General features: G+C 40.4%; 1 protein-coding gene across 1 annotated transcript in view; it reads left to right on the top strand.

Moving 5' to 3' along the window:
• The window catches only part of ADAM12 (ADAM metallopeptidase domain 12), a 374,238-nt gene that overhangs the window by 313,942 nt on the left and 35,968 nt on the right, over window positions 1-24,328 (top strand). Inside the window, exons 15-17 of the mRNA XM_043518460.1 lie at window positions 8,187-8,364; window positions 11,939-12,028; window positions 13,519-13,714. Coding sequence (XP_043374395.1) covers window positions 8,187-8,364; window positions 11,939-12,028; window positions 13,519-13,714 — 464 coding nt within the window. The remainder of the gene's footprint in view (window positions 1-8,186; window positions 8,365-11,938; window positions 12,029-13,518; window positions 13,715-24,328) is intronic.

The raw sequence follows: 24,328 nt of genomic DNA on the forward strand, positions 1-24,328 counted from the left end.
CTGACCATGAACTATACAAGTGAGAGCTTTGATGTCATGTGTAACAACATGGCTCAATTTCGTGCTCTACTTTATTGATGCTCTACGGATTAAAACTATAAAAGAGAGAAAGAGAGTAAAAAATAGGCTAAAAAAATAAGTGTGAATTGTCACACATTGGGTTTCTTTTGAAGCAAAATTCATATTTTAATACTATATAATAGAAAAAGCTCTATCCCTTTAGCCAATTCCTCTCCATTCAGCTGAAGAGGGATAGTGGAAAGATGCCTCCTATCCCCAACCACTCCTGGGATTGGTTGGCTGCTGGGTCAGTCCCCAGCAGGTTGCTCTAATTAATGCCACCTGTCAATAGCCCCAAGGGGCCATTGCAGCAGCCAGGAATCAGTGGAGTGCAGGCATGCTCCAGATATCCCCCTTTTCCCAGCCACGTCCCCTTTGCTGTCACGGGCAGTGAGATTGCATGGGAGGGCGGGCTCTGCAGAAGCGAATGCTTCTCCAGTGTCCGGGTACGCCTCTTTAGGAATGCTCTACACTGCTTGAACCACATAAAGCTGCCTTAATACCCAGCAGGATCCGGCCCCTAATCTTCAAGCTGTTTGCTTGCATTAGACTTGTGGGATCTACTTTAATTAAATTATTCTGATTTCTTTTAAAAATACATAAATGGATCCATCATTTAAATGGAAGACTGAGACATAACATCCCCGATATGGCACTTGTCTAACTTGAGACGATTTCTGTGAAAAATTGAGTTATACAAAGGCAATGTAATGTCACTGATGAAAATCTATAGTATTTAAACACCTGTTTAGATATCAGATAAGGTTGAGTTTTACCTGCTGCTTAGTGCATGACGGCTGCTACATTTCCCTGTGCTTATTTAATTCATTACCATAAGATGCTATGCAGGTCACTTGGAGTCTGAGAGATGCTGTGTAATAGCAGGATGAAACTGTATTTGCTATGTTTAGACATGTCAAAGGAGGCCTTAAAAAGTTAGTCTGGAAAGATTAAAAGAACATTAATGTCTTGAAAGCTAAACCAAACCCAAGCGGATGATTGTTTTACTGAAAGGGAATGTTGTATAGTGGGTCAGGAGTTTGCATGTTTGGAAGCGGGTCCTCAGCCAGTTTAAGTGTCATAACTCCATTGAAATCAACACCCTACTGAAGTCAGTGGCACGAGGACACTTTATGCCAGCTGAGGATCTGCCCCTCGTAATCTTGAATTCTGTTTCTATTTCTGTCATTGATTTTTGCTATGTATTCTTGGGCAAATCGCTTAGGGATAGATTATTAAAGGTATTTAAGACCTAGCTCCCATTGATTTCAATGGGAGCTAGGTATCTAAATACCTTAAAAAATCTGACCCTTAGGCCTAAATTAACGGCAGGATCGTTCTTCAACTTGTTCTCTGCAAAGGGGATGGTGATATTTAAGCCACCTTCGTAGGGCTGATGTATATTTTAATCGATTGTTTGCTTGTAAAATACTTCAGGTCTCTGCCTGAAAGGTTCTGTATAAACATTGTTAGAATAGTGGACATAAATGAGGATGGAGAGAGGGCTGGAATAAAACAGCATATAGGTACTGGAAATGTGGTGCGGAAAACTGTTATGGCAATGTTCTAAAATTCCTGGAAATAAAAACACTGCAGAATATGATTCTAAGCAGCGATAGTCATAATAATCTGAATGTTCCTGTAATGGGGATTGGAGGTTTGTAAGAATAAATGGAGCACAGGAAAAAATCTGCTCAGAACAAGTGCAGCTGTTTAACATCAAATTGCTGAAAAGGAAACCAGCTAAAGTTCAAAATGTTACAGACTAGTACATGAGTTTAAGGGCACTGGTGATTAGGAAGACAGGAAAAGAAAATCACATTTTACTGAAATGAGAAGCCAGGAGAATCTGAGGTGAGATGGGGCTTGATCCTGGAAGGTGAAAAATGATTCTGTGAAATGCTGAGCATCCTATATTCACAGTGAAGTCAGTGGGAATCAAGGGTGTTCAGCACCATTGTGGTATCTGGCAGGATCAAGCCCATAGTCATGGGGTCAACTGCCATCTTGGTATAACCCTGATGACCTCAAATAGTTGTGGAGTCAATAGAGTAACACCTAGGCCGAACTGTGACAATTTTTTCTAGAAATGTGTGACTAATGCATACATATGCTGCCACTTGGATATTCAAGGTGTCATATCATGGGTTGATAACTGCCTTGGTGTAACTGATCCCTTGGTTTGATCCTTCACTAGCACTTGGTGTATCTACCTAAAAATGTCTGAGAAACATAAACTAGGTGCAGAACCAGTGGAACTCATTAAGGAGATTATTTCTCAAATGAGGTGGCACACTAATTAGGAATAGGTTGGGGAAGATAGAGACTTTGAATTTGGGAGGTTGTGGGTTTGATTAGAATATAACAGAATCACTAAACAATCTAACCTTTAGCAACAACCCAAGCAGACACCGCTCCTGATTGGCCATGGTGTTGGGAGTCAGGCAGGGATGAGTGAAGACTGGTCATGCTGGTGCAGTTCTTCTACCTGCCTTTCTCTCGGCAGCTTTTTCAAAGCATCCTCCAGTCTGGGAGATTTAAGAGGGACCCGAGCCATATGGGTAACAAGAGGCAGGTCACATAAGGGAGGTTTGCTAGGAGTCTCTACTGTCTCCTTCATGATGTCCCCTGGGCAGAGCCCATCTGTGAGAAACTAACTACCAAGGACAATCCTCAGGAGGATGGCTTAGGAGTGCCTCTCATTGAAAAGGGACTGAAGTTCTGCTGTCTGGACTGGAGCAGCCAAGCTCAGGTGGACTCAGTGGTGAAAATCTAATGATTTCTGAGGGTATGAATCGAGGTCCAGCCTGGCCCTAGAACCACCAGAACAAACTCATGATCCTGTCATTGGAACTCTTGCCTTCCTCTCCCCTTATCCACTCTTTTGGGGTGTGGTCTTCCTTATCTTTATAGTGAATGTAAAATGTATGGAGCCAGGATCTCTCAGGGAGGTCCTACAAGGCTGGTTGGCAGTGTAAAAAAGAGTAAGAATAATCATCTTCAGGACATCATGAGCCAGGGGTTTCTTTTCCTATGCAACATGCTATGAATTACAAGTTATTTTAATAATAGTATCTCATATGGCACTTTTTAGCCATTTATTTAAAAACAGTTTACAAAGGAGGTATCATTATCCTCATTTTACAATGGGGAAACAGAAACATATGGGGAAGAACCAGAGTTTTCAAAGTATTTATGTGCCTAAAGATGTATATGGGCATCTAGTGTGACTTTCAAAAGCACCTTTAGTCCCTGAAGTGACTTGCCCATGATCACCCAGCAGGCTGGTGGCAGAACTCAGAATAAAACAGAGGTCTCCTGAATCCCAGTCCAGTGCTCTATCCATTAGGCCATACTGCCTCTTGTGGTATTCATTGGTGTGGACAATCGGAGGTTTTAGAGTAGCAGCCGTGTTAGTCTGTATTCGCAAAAAGAAAAGGAGTACTTGTGGCACCTTAGAGACTAACAAATTTATTTGAGCATAAGCTTTCGTGAGCTATCCGATGAAGTGAGCTGTAGCTCACGAAAGCTTCTGCTCAGATAAATTTTTTAGTCTCTAAGGTGCCACAAGTACTCCTTTTCTTTTTGACAATCTGAGAGGCAGTGTGGTCTGGCGGATTGGACATGACTAGGAGTGAAGCCGTCTGGATTCTGCTCCCAGCTCTGCAACTGACCTGCTCTGTGACCTGATAAGAGTTGCTTCATCTTTTGGTTTCTCTTTCACTTTTTGTCTTTTTTATCTATTCAGACAGTAAGCTCTGTGGGGAGGGACAGTCTCTCTTACTGAATTTGTATACAGTGCCTACCACAATATTCCTCAGCCCTATTCTAGCAGGTCCACCCCTGAAATTGAGAGGACAAGTTAACTCTGAATTCATGCAAAAGACTCTTGACTGCTGGAGTGTACAGGGCAGTAGTGTGTGCTGCAGTGATAGCATTAACAGAGGATTCTGAGTTTCTTAAAGGGCACTCTCAATGATGCCACTTCATGTAGTTAATGAAAAGAACAGGTCAACAAGGGCTAAACTTAAAAGCAGATATATAGAAAAAGAGCTGGCATTTACATGGCTTAAGTATTTGAAATAATAATGACTGGAAAATGTTCTGAACGGAACAAAACCAGGCGCTGTCACATCACTTACTACTAATGGCATCATCTTGCTAAAATGAATGCCTCATTTGTAGATGTGAACAATGGCATCTTGCTTCTGATGGAAACTAGAGCATTAATTTCATGAGACTCTGCACCCAAGTTTCAGTATTAAAGGAACATGGGTGATGTTACGGAATGCTGGTAATTCAAGAAAGCTAGATGGCATGGGCCAAACTTGTCCCTGCGGTAAGCCCCCTGAAGCCAGTGGTGGTATATCAGGGATGATTTTGGTGCTATGGGTGTGTATCTTCAGCAGGCATGTTTGAATTGAAATTATCCATGGTGGGTAAAATTTACCCTTATGCAGAAAATCTGTGCACCATTTACATGCCACTTCGGATCTCAAAATAATTTGGACTCAAGTAGTGCTTAAACTGGCCTTGTGCTGGGCCTCTGCACAGAGGTGAAATAATATATATAAGAAACATATAATGATAGTGGCTTCAGTGATGGATTATGAGCTATATGGTGTATTTTACTAGCTGTAGGTCAATAACCTGAATCTGCCATAGGATGGTAGTGATGAAAGCTGTTACCTTCTGAAAATTCTTTAGTGGCCTCTGTGAAATGAGCTGATGGTCTGAAGTGAATTCCTACAAAGTGAGGAATACACATACAAGCTGTAACCACCCCCATTTGGCACCTGTGTTGAAAGTTTCAGGAGACAGATAAAGGACTGAATGGAAGGTGGAGACCAAACTATCTTCTCATGTCTAGAAGTGGTTGCTCTAGGTCAGGTTTGAAGCATTTTGGCAGAGCAGTGTGAGGAAGCTTGCTGTATCTGTTCCCTGGAGGACTTCAGTCCACATGATGACTACCCCAACTTTCACAAGCTCTAAATTTATTTAAACTGATAACATGCCTAATGCTGTTGACATATGATGGTTATTGCTCCATCCCCCCGCCAAGTAGCTCATGGTGCTGCTGAAACAGCATAAAAATAACAGAGCCAAAACATCATAACTTAAAAGCAGAAATATCAAATGATATGACTGTCGTGTGGGGAGGTAACGTCAAAGAAAGGGGAAAAATCTTTACATCAGAATGTCTGTGATGTCAGAGACCAGTCCTGCTTTCATAGAAAATTCCCAGTGGCTTCAGTGGATGTAGGATCCTCCCCTTCGTGGGTGAATTCGCTTTTCAAATGCTCTGTTTCCAGTTGTTGTGCTTGTCTCATTGTTTGTTTATTTTTGGATTGCTTGGTTGAAGAACAAATATTTTCAAAAAGTTAGTCTTTTCTTTCGTAAATAACACGTGCTCTACTGATGTCAGCTGAGGAAATCAGTGTCAAGAGCAGGAAAAGCCAGAAGATGAATGGGTCTCTTACTTAAAATTAGGAAACAGCTTGAAGTTACTTTTGGGACGTGGCGGGCGGGGAGGAGAAATCTCATTCAATAACAATGACATTATTTTGTCACTGGTACATAATAAGGGTTCTGTTCTCCCAGTGGTGGACCCATGCGCCTTCCATTCATATGAACAATTCTGGGCATTTATAAAGGGAAAGATATAACCCTAAATATTCAGAGTTTTGACCAGCATGCTGCTGTAGCAAATTTACTGAGCTGTTGAAACTGTTTACAAAAACAGCAGAGAAGGAAATAAGATGTATTATCTATGTTCCCACATCAAATTTTGACTGAACATATATGTCTTTATGTCTCTCTTCACATTGGTGGGTTTCAAATAAACCCTTACCAAAAAGCAGCAGGATCAAGTATTCAGATATTCACAGCTTGAGGCAAGAATCATGCCTAGTTAAATATCCTTTCATGTTCCATACAGAATCTGTGAATCATGCATATGTGTGATGCCTGCATTTATGCCAGAATTTGAAAATGCTGTATGTCTGCCTACCTGTTCGCATTCACATACACAGAATGTTCTGTGCAACTTTTTCCCACCAAACCAAGAGTTGTCAGGAATCACCAATTGAGAGAGCTGTGTGTGGCTCAAAAGCTTGTCTCTCTCTCACAAACAGAAGTCGGTCCAATAAAAGATATTACCTCACCCACCTTGTTTCTCTAATATCCTGGGACCCACAAGGCTACAACTACACTGCATACAATCAAGAATCCACAGTTGTGCTAATTTCCTCTGGCTCTATACAAGGGTAGGTAGGAAGGTTTCCCGATTTCCCTTCATTTCCTTCCCCATTATCCCCAGATCCCTTCCCTGTTTTCCCTAAGAGCCCAAGGCTCCTGAAAAGTAGCCTGACTCCTCTCTCATGCTCCTCTGAACATTGATAGTTTCTCTTCAGCACTATCATCCTACTAAACATTAACATTTTCCAGAAACCAATTCCTTAAGTGGAGATGCCTATTAGCTTATTAGAGTCATGTTTCAGTGAACCACAGCATTGTTTAGTTTAGCAATTCAAGCCCCATAAGTGTTCAGTGAAAATTATTTTCTTCTTCAGAAGCACATCTGCATCCTGTGCTAGAGAGCTGATTATTTTATTTCAGAAGAATCTGAGGAAAGGTAATTTTAAATAGGAGCAAATTAATTCTTTGTATAAGGTACTCTCCACCTTACTGTAAGATCCTAATTAACCTTTCTAAATCAACATAGGAACTTAAACCTCCATTACATTTACGACTGTTGCAGTCTGGGTTTTTTTCTTTAACTAGAAAGGATCCTCTCTCTGCTGTCTCTGGGCATGGTCTCACAGTCTCTGAGAACGCTTTCTACTCTCCATTATTAGAAATAACAATTGATTTCATTAAATTCTGTAAATCAACAGCATAGGACTTTCATTTATTATCTTATTTGCCTGTTAAGATTATACCCTGTTCTTAATAATATGTGACTGATAGAAAGCATTTAGGGAACAAAGCCCAGTCATCATCAGTCTGGCTTCCTGTGCTGCCATGATGTTGAATTACTGCTTGACTGCAGAGTGGTGGTGAATCGTGTCCAAAGTTTTAAGGGAAATAAGACAGCTTGCATGTTTTTTGCCGGCTGGTTGCGATCCAGATCTAATGTAATCATACACATGTCCCAGTGGAGAAAGGGAGCTTTGGCATTCTTTACAGGGTGATAGCATGATTTCCACAGTAATGTACCAGTGACCAGATCCAAGTACCACTGAAGTCAGCGGGCCTCGGGGGCCTGAGCCTGTTCTCGTTGAATCAAGCGATAAACATCCATTGACATCAGTGGGTGCAGACTTGAATCCTCGGCAGTAAAAGCACAGAGCATTGTAGAGCATGTTTGTAGACTTGGTGCTAACACCTTTGAGCCTCTTAAAAAGGAAGTCAAAATATTCATGCCCATGACCAGTAATCAGGGGAGACAAATTCTGCTTTTGCACCAGTGTAAATCCATAATGTGGATGGCTTCAGTATTTACTTTGGATCCATCCTCGTATAAAATGAGAACAGAATTTGCCTCAGATCCATGGTCCCTAGGCCTTTACTTCAAGGCAAGTTTTGCTTGCCTGGGGATTGCAGGAGTGGGCTTGGTATTTAAATAACTTGGTATTTTTCTCACTTGGTTTCCCTAAGAAAACCATGAGTCCACCAAGATGAAGGTAAAGGGGCCTACGACTTATCTCTAATAAAATGTGGTAACTTTAAAATGAGAGTGAAATCTATAATTTTGGGCCAAATTTTCAAAGGGGCCTTAAACTAGCTCCTAAGGCCCTGCCGACGACTCTGCACTTGTGGACGGTGCAGGATGGCCTAAACTAGCACTCACAATTTTGCATGCATAATCAGCTATGTAGACATCCAGCTCCTGATTTGCAGGCACAAGTCTTGTTTGCATCCATAAGTTAGGTGGTTAAGCATGGAAATTCTCTTGGAAATAATTGAGTCTAGTCTCAAAATGTTTCTTGGAATGGTTCAACCTACAGTGAATTCTGTGTGGAATGGTGAATAATGGAAAGCCTGGTGCTTGTTTGTGTATAGAGGTACAGGGAGGTCATCTGAAAATGCTAATCTTCCTCTTTTTCAATCTTTTTCTCTCTCAGCTATCCATTCCCCATGATGTTCAGCAGCTGCAGTAAAAAGGACCTAGAAAACAGCCTGGAAAAAGGAGTGGGGATGTGTCTCTTTAACCTGCCTGAAGTTAAGGAATCATTTGGTGGACGGAAGTGTGGGAATGGCTATGTGGAAGATGGAGAGGAGTGTGACTGTGGAGAACCCGAAGTAAGGCTGTCTCTCTCTCTCTCTCTTAGAATTACTGCTGTTCTCCTTGCTACCAATCTTTTATGGAGAAGAGAGCAAGAGTGCTTTCAAATTAGTCAAAGTACTTTTTTGAGACTGATGGGTATTAAATAAAATTCTCCTTCCTCCTCCTCCATTTCTCAATCTCAAACCTTAATTAAATTCCCCAAAATAGCTGTTAGACTCCGCTTTTCATTGTGTCTGATTGCAGTGCAATAGGCAGGCCTAAGTGTCATATTAGTGTGGTTTTACAAACTACCTGTATCTCTTAAGATTAGTGTCGGAGAACTTTAACCATGTTCCTATTGAGATTTGCAACATGGGAATCCCTTTCAGTACTACTTAATGACCTGAAACCAACACAAATTAGTTAAAATTACTGAGATTTATCAAGATACCATATATTAGCTGGAGATTTCTTTCCTTGGATTTGGAGCTACTTGTTTTTATAAACTAAATAGTATCATAAAACATTGCTCCCAGGAAAACCTGCTTCCATTGTCATGCACAATACATTTCCCATTTTGGTTTGAATTTTTTCTTTGCTGCCATCTGATTCAGTTACTTATAGAAATAGCCTACACTACTTACAAAAAGGTTACTGCTACTTCAAAGCTGATTCAATTTAATTTAGTGAACATGTCAAAGGACTGCTCGAATCAGGAGAGATGATGCAGAAAACCGGGATTCAAATGATATCTGATCAGACATCCGTACTACTTTTGGCCTCAATATTCATTGGTCATATTGAACTTGTCCCAGACTAACTTGAACTGAACACATCAGCAGATGAGGCATTTGTCTCCTCTGATAAATATGGAACTGCTGACAAAATAGACCCAGGGCAGTTAAAATAGCAAACGAGTGCTGTAGCCTTTCCATACAGTCTATTGAATTTATACAGACCATAAGGATTTCCTGACAGCTCGCTCATTCTTCGGGGTAACAGGATTAAAGAAGTAGGCTTATCTTCTTGTTTAACGCCACTAGAGTGTCAATAGCTTGCAAATATCTTTCTAATCCAGTTATCTTTCTCATTTTTCCTTGAGTGTTAGTGACACCTTTTTAGAGTCGAAGCCACTTAATGCCATCGAATAGTACCTTGATCTGCCTCTTCTTTCTCTGTTTTCTTAAATATGTTAGAAAGCTGTGACTCAGGTACAATGGATTTAACTTGCAGTCTCCCATGGTAGTCTGAGAGGTACCAGCAAATCTGTTATATTAGTTAATGTTTCACTAGCCAAGTCATTTAGACCAGTGTCAGTACACCAGTGCTAATGCAATGCTATATGGCACCAGTCACAGTGCACCTCTGGGTACGAGACTGTAGCATGCTGCACATTATAGTTGTTTTTATCAACTTTCAAGATTAAATATCATTGCAAACATATTTATGTACAACAAGTGATTTGTCCAATGTGTTAGAATCACATACTACAATTTTCTTTGCTCTGCTCATAAAAGCTTTACCCAGGAGTAGAGGTGTATTTAATGTCCAGGTTTAAGAAGTTTGTGCACTATGTGATGATCACACAATGACCTTTAGTTTATGGCTCTGCAGGACCTGTTAACAAGACATTAGGAGCAAGTTCTGAGACCCTTATTCACTGTGACGTCGAGAAGTATGCATCTCAGTATAAGGGTCAGCTAAGAGTAGCTGATTACAGCCCTTGCTATATTACCACAATTAACACAAGAGGTGAAATCCTGATTAAGACTGATGTCAATGCAAAACACCAGTTAAGTTCAACATTCCTGTTGTGGCCCACATTAAAGCTTTATGTACAAAGAGAGCTGAAGGATGTGCTGCAGGCGTATTCTGCAGCACCTGCTTCCTTCTTTTATTTTAAAAATTAAACAATTTTTAAACAGACCACAAAAAACGTGTAAAGTACTGTAACATCAGCAGCAGAGAGGTTCATTGTAAAGCCCACGTCCTGGAGACAATGGAAAAAATGATGAGAGATGTTGGTGCCTTGTGATAACAAGATGGTCTATATTATCAGTAACTAACATCTCTTGTGGAATGCAGGAGTTGTAATTTGTTTGGCTGAAATGCTGTCATAGACCAGGAAACCTACTCCAAGAAACCCAAGTCCTATGCTTTTCTGTTCCTGTGAACAAGAAATATTTTGAAGTAGCAGCCCAGGCTCGTGACTTCCCATCTCTCCTCCATCACAAAACTCTCTTGCCAGCATTTAAAAAACAACAACACAGTTATGACAATTTACCAGCCCAGACACAAAACCTATTTCCCTGCCCTTTACCATGATGAGTAACAGGGGAGTGACTGATTAGAGGAATTTTGAATTTTGGTTGGAATGTCATTCATAGCCTCTATCCTACTTTTGAGTATTCTGTAGCATGGATAGATGGCAGGCTGACTTAACACTGCTGAATAGCAGTTTCATTTGCTGCTATTTTAGATCTTAGACAGATGTGATTCAAGTGCTAGTGATTTAGCTTGCAACTCATGACTATAATCTCAGAAGCAAATCCACTAGTTCCTTAAAGTTTTTATTGTTTCAGTCTAAGACAAAGTTTGTAAAAACCCACATACATGGGAAGTGCCACAATCTAATGCACCAACATGAACTGAGAATGTATCAGTTAGTGATAGTGCTGTTCATATTTTCTACAAAGCCCTATTTTCAGAATAGCTCTGATATAAGACTATTGCACTTGCATTCTCAGCAGTATTGAACAATATCATTATCTCATTCTTTATAACAGCCACCAATCCCCTTGCAATACAGAATTCTGATTAGATACTTTCTTAAAAGGGAGGACTGTAATGCTCATGTTTAATGACACAACAGAGCCCATGTGTCAGATTCTCAGCTGGGGTAAATCAATACCACTCCTCTGAAGTCAGTGAAACTATGCGGATTTACACAGCTGAGGATTTGGCCTCTAGTGACTCTCTAAATACGTGCAATATCTGTTCAGTATTCTACCTAGAAATAACTAACAATTAAAGTGGATTAGGTTCATTTTTTTTCTTATTCTATCTAGGAATAACTGACCATTAGGATTGGCTAGATTCATTTTTTTTTCTTATAATGTCTTGGAGACTGTCAGATATCTTTAGGGTCAGATTCAGTTATCAGTGATCCAGTGCAGCCTCATTGACAACAGTGTCACTGCCCACACATAGCTGAGGACAGAATATGGCAATGAGGATTTGGGCCTGATTCACCACTACATTCCTCCAGCTTCATACTAGTGGAACTCCATTGATTTCAGTGGAGCTATAACCATTGGTGAATCTTGCATGCATATATTGTACTTGTTAATAATATATGGGGCCTGATGGTCAGTAAATAGGCATAGCTCTATGACCCTTGCTGGTTTACTACAGTTACTTATGGGGTCACAGATTTCAAGGCCAAAAGGTCAACTAATTTGACCACCTACATATAATTTCACAGTATTTCTTGCATCGAACCCATATCTTCTGTTTGAGCTACAGCAAGCTTTTTAGAAAAATGTGGACTCTTGATTAATAGCCAATTTTTATTTAAAGTTGTCCAATGTTAATTTACTCTCCATCTAGGAATGTACAAACCGTTGCTGTAATGCTACTACCTGCACTTTGAAAGCAGAAGCAGTGTGCGCACATGGACTTTGCTGTAAAGACTGCAAGGTGAATTTGTAGAAAGGTTTCTTATTTCTGTGGAGTGGCAGAATTCCATAATCATCTTAATTGCAGATTAGTAAACAAGGAGGCAGAACAAACAAATTGGTATAATTAAGCATTAAGACACTTCGTGGTGTTTCATGTAAGCAGTTAAAAAAAAAAATCAGCCAGAGGCAGCAGCTGAAGATACAGGGTCAAATCAATAGGCCCACCTTAATTGTGCCTGCAGTATTTGTGGCTGTTTCCACTCGTGTATGCAAAAGCCCTGCATTTGTATGAACTTCTGCATGCAGATTTTTGAAGACACTTCTGGATGCTATGCCATTGCAGGCAATCAAGTTATGCTGGACATGTTTCATATGCTGTATCTGGAGGGGTTCTTAAGGAGAAGGAATGTTAATGAATTCTATTAAAACAAACTTTTTTGTTGGCAAGTCACAAGTGACAGCAAATCTTAGCCTTGTGGCTACGGTTATGAGCACCCAGACAGGGTTGCCACAGACAGTAATATTCCTAAGTCCTCAAAACAGCTTTTGAGTATGAGCTAGTAAGGTATCTAGGCGGGGTTTCACTGAGGCTAGCAGGCACTGTTTTAAGCCTGCTTAGGTACTTTTCTAATGCATACAGTTTATCAGAATCAGTATTGAAGCCATTCTGTTTGTTGTCTAGAATACCTTGTTGATGCAGTTAAAAATTTAGCTCGACTCCAGTACATAACCATTGTCATCTTGTTGATAAATAAGTACTCAGAATGGCTAGGTCCCCAGTTTAATTGCTTTCAGCTCTGAAGAGAATGAAGTAATTCTGTTAAGCAGTGCAAGTACAGGAGCAGTTATCTGGACTGGCTGTACTCTGTGGAGGTTGGGAAGATTTGAAACATGTAAAGAGAAGCATCTTTTATGAGAAACAGGCCACCCAGTTCAGTATGCAGGAAAGGGGGAGAGGATAACCTATTCCTGAGTTAGTTGTATTAATTAAGGCCAGTACGTGTAATATTACATGGTTAGTTTGCTGATTCAATAGTTATTTCATTACAATCTCCTTGAGCATGTAATGTAGACCCAATAAGACATGAACCACTGAAAATATTTTCAGCCTCACTTTTTTGATCTGCACATACAGTTGCCGTTTGCCATAAAACATCACAGGAGCAATTAAGGAGGCCCCTTGAAAAATTGATGCTAATTCTTTATCTGTTCATTTAAAAACCAAACCACTGTGAAGGTAACTAAAGGCCAAATTCTACTCTGAGGTGTACCACATGATCCATACACTTTCATCTAAGAGCAGAGTTGTGCCCTTGCTTTGAAAATGTGCCAAAAACCTTTACACAATATGTCAAATAAATTATATATAAAGTGCTCTATTGTCTTTATGCTGTGCTTAATGGTCAGTTGGTGCAGAGCTACTGAAATAAAACATTAATGTGTAGCATAAATTATACCACTGGATATCTTTTATTGATTGGAATTACAGCAGCTTTTTTCTTCCTTCAGTTGAAGCCAGCAGGGATTTCTTGCAGAGAGTCAAGTAATTCCTGTGATCTTCCAGAGTTCTGCACTGGAGCCAATCCTCACTGCCCAGCTAATGTATATTTGCACGATGGACATCCATGCTACAGAGTAGATGGGTATTGTTATAATGGCATATGTCAGACTCATGAACAACAATGTGTCACACTCTGGGGACAAGGTAAGTTCAGAGGTACAAAGAGCTGGGTATTCTAGGTATTATGTCAATTTTTAATAAAATAACAAATATCATATGACTTTGGAAGGATGTGCAAGTAGTGTTATGTAATGCGATATGTACCCATTGTGATCAGAAATACTCCTGAAGAAGTTGTGCCAGTTTTTCATTCACAAACATATTAATAGATTTTAAGACCTTTGTATTAATAAAGTTCAGATTAGTAAAGTAGTTTAGTTTTAGGGGTTTAGGGCCAGATCCTCAGCTGATGTAAAGCAACATAGCTTCATTGAAGCCAATAGAGTTACTCCAATTTACACTCTCTGAGGATCTGGCACACAGTATTTTTTGTTCTGATGGAACAGTTTTAGGATTTGTTTTCCTCTTTTGTTCAGAGTGGTGTCTAGTGGTTATAGCAGGAGACTGAAGACAATGTTCCTGGCTACTACTAACTGGCTATGTGACTTGAGGCAAATTACTGTACTTAGGCCCTGATTCTGCCATGACTTCACAGGGACTTAAACACATATTTAAAGTTAAGTACGTGCTTAAATGCTTTGTTGAACTGGGGCCTTGTGTCATCCTGTAAGATGCTGAGCACACTCAACTCTCTTTGAAGTCATTAATGCAAATGGAAATGAGGCATTAAGACCTCAGGAGTTTACAGCCTGATTTGTGTGTGTGTGTGTGTGTGTGTGTGTGTGTTGTGTGTACATTCACAGTCCCACACAAAAGTTGCATCTGAACTACTCCATCAAATCCACCAGTACACTAGCAGCCTTACTTGCAAACCATAGACATACTCGGTGATGAAATCCACTTTTAAATCCCATGGATACAGGAAGTTGTCTCATGTACAAAACAAAAACACTTTTTGTAAAACAGTTTTCTATACAATGGAACATTACTCAGTTGAATTGTTAGTAATTCCTGTCACTGAGATAAATCCAGCTGAAGGTCAGGAAGCTGAATTCCCAGGGCTCCATTGCCATCTTCATTTCCTGAGGAAGAGGTTCCTCTGGAAGCTCCGGTGCTCAATGCCAGTTTTCTCACTACCGTCTTTAAAAAATTGTCTAATGTGAGCTGTGCTGCAACACAAGCCTACAGCAGAGAGGAGCTACTAGGGCACATTTATTGGGGAAAACGGTCCGAGATCTTGTTGAGCCCAGGGCCCGATTGGTCATGAAAGAACTTACCTGGAATTACCTCATTTGTCTCATGATTAGTTTCAATTGCATGTGCATGCACATGCACACCCACACCCACGCCAGGTCTGCACTAGAACAATGGCTCTCTGAATTACAGCAACAGCCAGAAAAGGTGCAGCTAAACAGGAGGGAGAAATACTATAAGGTTTTTATGGCATGGTGATAAAACCCCTTAAGACTTTTAGCATTTGTGACTGTTGCACTGTTGCCAACCCCAAATTGAGGGGTCTGATTCTGATCTCACTAACACCTTTGTAAATCAGAAATAACTCCACTGAAGTCACAGATTTACACTGGTGTAAATCCTCTCCAGGTAAGATCAGAATCTGCCTCCTTTATCCCATGAGAATATGTCAAACACCCTGAGTGTTTCTTCCTAAATGAAATTACAGATACCTGGTATGGTTGTGGCTTCAATAGCTGTGTTATTTTTAAGGCACAAGGCCTATACCTACTCCTGAATACAGTCGTGTTTGTGAGAATCAGGGTGAGATCCTCAGTTGGTGTAAAATGACAAAGCTTCATTGATTTCACAGGATCTACCCCAGTTTATACCAGCTGGCCCAAGGCTTTTAAATAATTGTTGAATCAAAACTCCAACACTGAAGGAAACAAAAAAAAAAGTACAGCAGCTGGGAGTAAAACAAAATACAAAACCACTATGGTGAGTTTGAGGGCTGGATATGTGGACTAGTTTCCAACTAGACCCCACTTAACTACACTAGAGAGGCACATTTTGGGCAGAGAGTGGTGATTCATAATAAGCATCAGTGAAAACTGGAGTATGGTTAACCAGAACACTATATTCTAGGTACTTACATGGCCTTGGTTACTGTAGTAATGAATGCCTCGTAATCTTTCTTTGAGGTAGGAAAGTGCTGTTATCCCCATTGTTCAGGTGGGGTACTGAGATACAGAAAGACTATAGGTAAAATGACTAGAGTGAACCAGGCTTTTCAAAAGCATCTAGATGATTTTGGAGCCTTAGTCCCAATTTTAAAAGTAACTTCGACACTTGGCAGCTTAAGTCCCTTTGACTTTCAATGACATTAGGCTCCTAAGAGTGTGTCTGAACTGCAAAAAAAGCAAAAACAAACATGGCAGTGAGTCTCAGAGCTTGAGTTTACAGACTCAGGCTTGCACGGCTTGTGCTATGGTGCTAAAATTAGCAATAGACCCGGGCTCGAGACTTGCTGCAAGGGGTTTATTTTTTGCAGTGTAGATATATACTCTGTGCTTAACTCATTTATGAAAATGGGATATAGACCCTGAGCCACTTTTGAAAATTCTACCCTAAGTGACCTGCCCAAGGTGTCACAGAAAGTCTGAGGCAAAGCAGTAAAGAGAATCTAGTCTCCCAGATTAGTATCTAACCACGGAACCATCTTTCCTCTACGCTATTAGGTGAAAAATGGGAGCAGGATAGAGGAGAATTACAGTAGAGAGAGAGAAGGAGACTCAAGCGAGGATAGGAGGACTTGTGGCACCTTAGAGACGAGCAAATTTATTTGAGCATAAGCTTTTGTGAGCTATAGCACACTTCATTGGATGCATTCAGTGGAAAATACAGTGGGGAGATTTATATACACAGAGAACATGAAACAATGGGTGTTACCATACACACTGTAAGGAGAGTGATCAGGTAAAGTGAGCTATTACCAGCAGGAGAGTGGCGGGGTGGGGGAGGGAAGGGGAAGGGAAACCTTTTGTAGTGATAATCAGAGTGGGCCTGTGGGATCCATTGTATCATGTTCTCTGTGTGTATAAATCTCTAAGGTGCCACAAGCCCTCCTTTTCTTTTTGTGGACACAGACTTGTATGGCTGCTACTCTGAATCAAGCAAGGATGTTAATCAGTGAAGAATTATAGCAGAGCTGGAAATATTTACCATTTACCATTATAAATAGCAGTAATGTAATGCTGGCACATAACAGTATCTCTTAGAACCTAACATTTTTATATTAACCTTAAAACAACAGATGTGTAGCTTGACTCTTTTTTATAGAAAAAACAGATTTTACACTTGAGTGTACAGCAAAACTCCCAGCTGGTGCCAATAGATCTCAGATATGTGAGTTGAGAGCAATTTTTTCCCCTTTAATTCAATGCCATGCAAGAAAGTGAAGTTTCAGTGGCCTGGTCTACACAAAAAAGTTAGGTTGACCCAGCTACCTCACTCAGAGATGTGAAAAATCCATACCACACAGCGGCGTAATTAAACTGACCTAACCGCAGTGTAAACAGCACTAGGTTGATGGAAGAATTCTTCTGTCGACAAGCTACCCTTCTCAGAGGGGTGAATCTTGATGGGAGAACCTCTCCCGTCAGCATAGGTAGTGTCTACACTGAAGTGCTACAGCAGCATAGTTGCAGTGCTGCAGCTATGCGGCTGTAATGTTTCAAGAGTAGAAAGGCCCAGTGTTTTCTATTGTTCTTTTTATACCGCAGTAATGTGGGAATCTTAAAAATACTTCCTGTAAAGCAAAAAGCCTGAACATTCTACAATGTTTTTCTTAGCCACATCTTTATAATATTAACAGCACCTTACAATGTATAAATTTAATATTTGAACCCAAATTGTTATAATTATTTAAAAAAAAAAACCCTACTGTAGCCAGAAAGAAACACAGACCCTGGTTCACTCTCTCACTTGCACACATTCCTGCTCTTCTTTTTCTTCCCAATAAGCAAGTTGGAATAGCAGGAAGTCATGTGGGATAAAGCACAGTAAGGTTTCCTGTATAAATATATGCAAATCCTTGGTCTGGGTGTCCTTTATATATGTTTACTTACAAAGGCCCAGTACCCCCACCTCCATGATAAATGTTGATCCTACCTTTGTAGATCTAGTTAAAGAAAAGCCATGAGAGAGATTTGAGTTTGTTTAAATTAGGGAGAGCAATGAGAATCTGTTTCAGGGTCAGAAGAACTACACTGTATCATGTTTCTTCAATGCTTCGAGCAGATAAGTCCAGTTCACATGGAGATATACTTTTCAAGACCCTGCCACCCAATAAAACCAGCAGTATTTTAGGGTTGAGCATACCAGGATATCATCTTTCTTAAAATAATTTGGCATGCTTTTCCAGAGTCCATTTAATCTTTGTAAATTAAGTAACCCAAAACCAAATCCTAGTCCACCATGTATATCCACACAGTGGAGCCCTCAAGAGCTGCCTAGGTTTCACAGAACCTTGCACTTATCTTCAGCACATTATTTAGTGCTTACATGGCTGACCATTCCCTGACAGGGAAACTGTGTGGCTCATCTTGAGTAAGGCTTTGTCTACACTGGCAAGTGAACGACAAAACTTTTGTCATTCAGAGGTGTTAAATTGCTCCCCCCCCCCAAAAAGGGAAAGTGCCGCTGTGAACAGCGCTTTGTCGGCAGGAGCACTATCGCCACTCACTGGGGGTGGAATTTTTTTTGTTGGCGGGAGAGCTCTCTCCTGCCGACAAACAGCAGCAACACTGCATGCCTTGTAGCTGCATAGTGTAGACATAGCCTAAGGCAGCACCTGATAGACAATTTAGCATTAGAGCTACCAAACAAAGAAAGTAAGAGCTTGTTTAGAAGATACGGTGTGGGAAGGAGTTTTGCATTACTCATTGAGACCCCAAACCGTTTCCTTCACTCAGTCTTTTGCCCACAGGAGCACAGATCATAGACTGACATGTAACTTCTGGCCTTCTCTTCATTCAGTCAGTTGTAGCCGAAGACTGCAGTGATGTTAAATAATCCGAGTGTAGGAAAGGGAAGCCCAAGCAGCCTCCTACCCCACACCTAGACACACTTGAGAAAAGTGCATAACCTCTTGGATGCTTGAAGGCCTCCACAGCTAGAGCTTGGTCCTAAATCAAAGCCACTTACAAAACATATGTTGTGTGTTTCACCAAGCCTTTTGCTGGACAGAAAATACTACTGCTGGTGGAATAAAAGCATACGCAGGGAACTGTCTCTAAAAATTACAGTAAACTTGTTAAAGAGCATCCACATTGTGCTCTGCCCCTCGTACACAGAATATTTTTTTCCTATTTCACTCTTGCATATGTAAGTGACCAGGTGGGTGAGGTAGTATCTTCAGAAGAGCTCTGTGTAGCTCAAAAGCTTGTCTCTGTCACTAACATAAGTTGGTCCAATAAAAGATATTACCTCACCCACCATGTCTCTAATATCCTGGGACCCACACAGCTACAGCAACACTGCATACTTTTGCATGTGTGTCATTTTTAATACTAAAAGGGTAAAATGCTTCTACTTTGAAACATTTTTAATTCTAAAAAGTCATATTGCCATTGATTTGACCTATTGACAATAATATGACTGAAGGAGACATCAATCGTAAATGCCTTTGTATAATGTAGGCTGCTCCATTGGCATTTCTGGAAAAGCTAGATATGCAGATAAAACTATTGGAAAGAGACAAACTATTGATTTCCTGGGAGTGGGGGAAATGTTAACCTTTAGACTGCCGGCATTTTTTACACTGACAGGCAAATGAATCTTTAGGAAGGGTGTGCGTGTGTGTGTGAGTAATGTGGGGCAGATTGTGCAGCCGAGTGACGCGTGGCATTCTTGTTGGATGGAGTCTGTCTGCTGGTGCTATAGCCAGCCGTTGCAAGTAACAGGGAGTATCATCTTAGCTAGTACCCATTAATATGAGAGAAGAGAGGGCTCTGCTAGATGACCATTCATTCCCTATGAGGAGTCTGTGACTTTACAACATGCTGGTGCTTCAGAACATACTGCGGTGCTCATCTTCTTCCCGGCCTTTTCCAGGCATGGTGTAAATGAGGGCTTTGGGGAGCCAATTGTATGCACTGGCTTTTTAATAATTAGCAGGCAGCTGACTTTATTATGTGGCTGTTTGAACAGCCATGGTCATTTGTTTAGGAAGAGTTCTTCTGCTTGTATGTGTGTATTTGCTGTAGGTACCTATGCTCAAGGCAGAAGCTCTTAAGAAAACAAAAAACCTACAGCAGTAAATCAAGATAAATTAGGACATTATAACACAGGTTGCCCCCATCCAAACTGGCTGTTTAAACTATGGTTAAATCATTTTACCTGGAACTCTGGTCTTACCAAGCTTTAAATTGATTTATATCTATCTGCATGACCGGTAAATACAAATGAACTTTATATACCCAAATTCACAAGTACTTGATAAAACGTGATCACCACAAATTTGGCCCAGTTCCTCCAGTCCAACTAGAGCTACAAAGTTAGTATCAAGCACAGATTGGGACTTGTTGTTACCCAGCATGTTCCCCAGTGAAAAGCAGAGCAGCTTAAAAATTGGGCCGTCTTACACAGACGGCCAGCAGCCCATCAGAGCCCACGTAGATGGACAGTTAAGGGCCAGTGATGCAGGGACTATACCAGCTCTGCACCACCAGACTATTCCCCCTATACAAAGAGACTTCTCCATTGGCCAGAGAAAGCAGGTTGAGGTCTGCTTGCACCACCGGAACAGCACAAAGCAGACTTAACAGGACGGAGAATCAAGGCTTTAACCTGCAAAATTTAGGATTCCTGCGTGTCTTTCTTGTATTTATTTATACATTCTTACATGATTGATACTCATTAGTGTAGTGTCTGAGCTTCAGATCTCCCACTCACCCTATGGGGTTATTTTCCCCATTTGAGAGACAAGGCACAAAGACACAGAGAGATTAAATGTCTTGCCCAAGGTCCCACAGGAAGTTTGTGTTAACATTGAGAATCGAACCTACATTTCTTGAGTCCCAGTCTAGTCTCTTAACAAGACCATCCCTCCTCTCCTTTCTGCTTTTTATTCCAGCACCTAGTACTTCTGTGTTTGTAACCTCCTCTACTATCAGAATTCTCTCTCCTTCTCAGATTCGAACCCTCCTTCTTCTTCTGGACTGTACTTTAAGATATTTTTTAATTAAAGCAGGTCATGGAAGCATCTGAAACCACACAACATTTCTCTGTTTCTATATTATAACTAAAGAAATGAATTTATCAATTTGCACATCTGGAAAAAAAAATCTATCCAGGCTGACAACTTTAATGGCATGTTTTCACGTGATGTGATTTCAGATGGCTGATTTAATTCCTTGAAAAAAGATTTGGACGGGAAGGGCTGATAGGACCTTAATTATAGGGTTGCAATGCTATAATTATCAATAGCAAAGTGAAATAAACTCCGCTCGTCCGGATCAAGGAGCTTAATATCCACTGGAAATATTTTCACAAATCATTTTGTTTCTTCCTCTTGAAGTAGCAAAATAGAGAAAGACAGCTCTTTCTGCTTCAGTTTATGTGCTGAAATTGTGATAAATGGGCTTCTTCAAGAAACACAACATTATGATTTTCTTCCATAAGTGTCCTTTGAAATCTTTCTTTTAACCCAGGAACTCCATCTGTTCACTTTCCTCACACATTTATATATAATAAATATATAATAAATAATATAATATATCCAATAATATATATAATATACTATAATAAATTCAAAGCTGGTAAAAAGACCAATCTGGAGAAGGCTGCAGCCATCTGAATCCCAAGCCAATGAATGTTGTGCTTTCAATTAGGAGACAGAAATTTAGAGCTTGGATTTGGTTTCCAGACCACAGATGACCAGTGGGAGTCAGGTGCTTTTACACACAGAGTGTTCAGAGCCTGGTAGGAATGGACATTTTGTTCTCTAAAGGTCTATTCTCTTAATAAGTAACATCAGTTGGCATGAATGTTCCTGTTGCGCTAGAAGAGACAGATGTATTCCCTGTCCAGCAAGGCCTCTTTTGTCATCTTTAACATGCTGGCTGCTTCCACATTAAAACATATAGGTGGGTGTCCCACTCTAAAGGTTCAGTCAGAAAATAAAAATATACCCCAATCTGCTCTTCTTCTTCATTTAGATCCTTGTCCAAGGAATGGCCATTGCCTTATTGAACCCTGATTGCTGATCTTGAGGCAATGCAGGTGCATGTATGCAAGCAATGCTTTTGCTCTGCTGAACCCATATACCATTCTGGTGCAAACATATCTGTGCTTTGGACTGCCAGAGTGAAGCATTCTCTTGATACACTCTCAGGGGAAGTGTTCAGTACTGTAGTAATATAACATAATACGTAAGAGGTTTCCCAGCTGAGAAGAGGAGACCAGAATCAGGTGCACAAGATCTATTCAGTGCTGCATTCCTTTGGTCAGTTATGAAAGCTGGGGCTAAATAATTAGGTCTGTGCAGAAGTAAGAGGAAACAGAATTGGATATACTTGATTTTTTAACTTATCTCCTCTTCTTCCCCATCCCACCTTCCCTCTCAAAAACCAGTCATAGCCTGTGCACGTTTTAATGTTAGTCTGATACTGAATAGCCATTGGCTCTGAACTGGAAAGTCAAGAAGCACACCTCATAGAAAGTGAAAGTCGCATTTTGGCTTTCATCTGGGTAGTTTCTCTTTCTAGATGCTTCAGTCAATGCACAATTATTGCCTGTGGTTTTCTGAAAAAAGAGCAAGGATTCCGTGTGAGACCTTTTTAATAGTCTCAGATTTGATAAGTATCCTGAACTCAGCAAGCTTGATAGTAATCATTTAAAGATTTCAGTCTCTTGTCCTTCTCTCCAGGAGAGCAGCAGCTCATATTTTGTTCCCTCTAAGCCCTATTTTCTGGGTTTTCCAGTTTCAATATATAAAAAGTTAGAGGAAGGTGGGGAAGCCATCTAAAACCTCTCTTTAAGATTGCAAATTTTGTCCATTGTAGCATTACCTTGCTATTCAGTTAAGGATATTCTATTAGTCAAGCTTCTGACTGTGAAATGTAGATAATTAATTGAGGCTTTAATCTTTGCATTATTAGTGAAAGGATTCATACTAACTGTAACTCTTTTCATCATGTTTAATTTTATTCTCCAAGAGTATGAAACTTTTTTAAACTTCCTCTTTTAAAAGTTTTTCCCCCAAACTGCAGAATTTTTACTATATACACACGCTTGGAAACAGCTCAAAACATTTGGCAATTGTAATGCTCACTAGGCTATTCTGTTTCTGTTGTTGAGGAGTAGGGACATAATGTGCTAAAACTGTAATATTCTCAGCATACAGGTTTTCAAATCATTTTGTTTTGTTCTTTCATTTTCCTGATCTGGACAAAAGTCCAATGCTTGTTGGCTGTATTCTACACAAGGGCTTTTTTTGTTAACAGCCACTGGCATAGCTACATCAATGCTATCAATGGTGTGAGTGCTGGTACAAGCATCTGTTTGAACTTTAACCACTGTGTCATCTATCTAGCTCTTCTCAGAGCAAGTCATGGTGCTTGGAATGCCAGTGATGACTTGCAGACACTGTTCCCTCTAAGCTGTGCACATGTGCACGCGCACACAGATCCTAAACCCTGTGCACATGGCGAAACACCACACGCACAAAAATTTGCACAGAAGCACAAAAATTTGCACAGAAGAAATTTTTTGCGCGCACCGAGCCTGTCAAAAATTAGAGGGAACATTGCTTGCACATGGTGTATAAGAACCTCCAAGGGGAGAAAATATCAGTGACTAAACCTGTTTAACCTAGCAGATAAAGGTGTAACAAGAACCAAATGGCTGGAAGTTAAAATCGTGCATTCAAATTAGGTATAAAGTGTGAATGTCTAACAGTGAGAGCAATCACCATTGCAACAACCTATCCAGGGCAGTGGTGGATTCTCCATCTCTTGAAGTCTACACATCAAATCTTGGGTGCTTTTCTAGAAGATAATGCTTTAGTCAAATACAAGTTATTGGGCTCAGTACAGAAGCAACTAGATTAAATTCTATGGTCTGTGTTATACAGGAGGTCAGACTAGATGATCTAAAGCTCCAATCTGACTTTAAAATCAATGTATCTGTGACCTGTCTACAAGCATTCCCACCTTTGCTATCGCCAAAGAAGCTGCACTCATGTTGGGAAATATTTACATTAAAAAGGCTAGTGTAAATAAGGTGCAGGTGTCATATAGCTTCATGGTCTCCTAGCTCAGCCACTTCATTAGAGAATTACCCTTCTTTCAAACCAGTCCTTTCTCTTGTTTGGAATTTTTGAAGAACTGCATGTGTTTTATGAGCTCTTTACATATCCCTTTCTCCCCATTTCGCTCAGTGACCTAGCACTTCTCTTTAGCTATTCTTTAGCTCTTAAGTTCTCACTTAGCTACTCTGAAGGGAAGGAAGCCAACTGGCAAACTATTCAGTATCTTTCTTAGCCAAACTAGTCACAATTGTTATGTCCTAGGAGGATACATGAGGGACACCATCTAGGCATCTTAAAGGAGAATTAAGCCTGCCATGCTTATCAATTAGCCTAGCCAAGAGAGACCACCAACTGTGGACAACCCACACGTTCAGGTTGCTCAATTAGCAGGCTGAGCAAGCACAAGTGTTTTGCTATGCTTTGTCTGTAGG

This window comes from Dermochelys coriacea, chromosome 7, assembly GCF_009764565.3.
Source record: "Dermochelys coriacea isolate rDerCor1 chromosome 7, rDerCor1.pri.v4, whole genome shotgun sequence".
In the NCBI taxonomy this organism is placed as follows: domain Eukaryota; kingdom Metazoa; phylum Chordata; order Testudines; family Dermochelyidae; genus Dermochelys; species Dermochelys coriacea.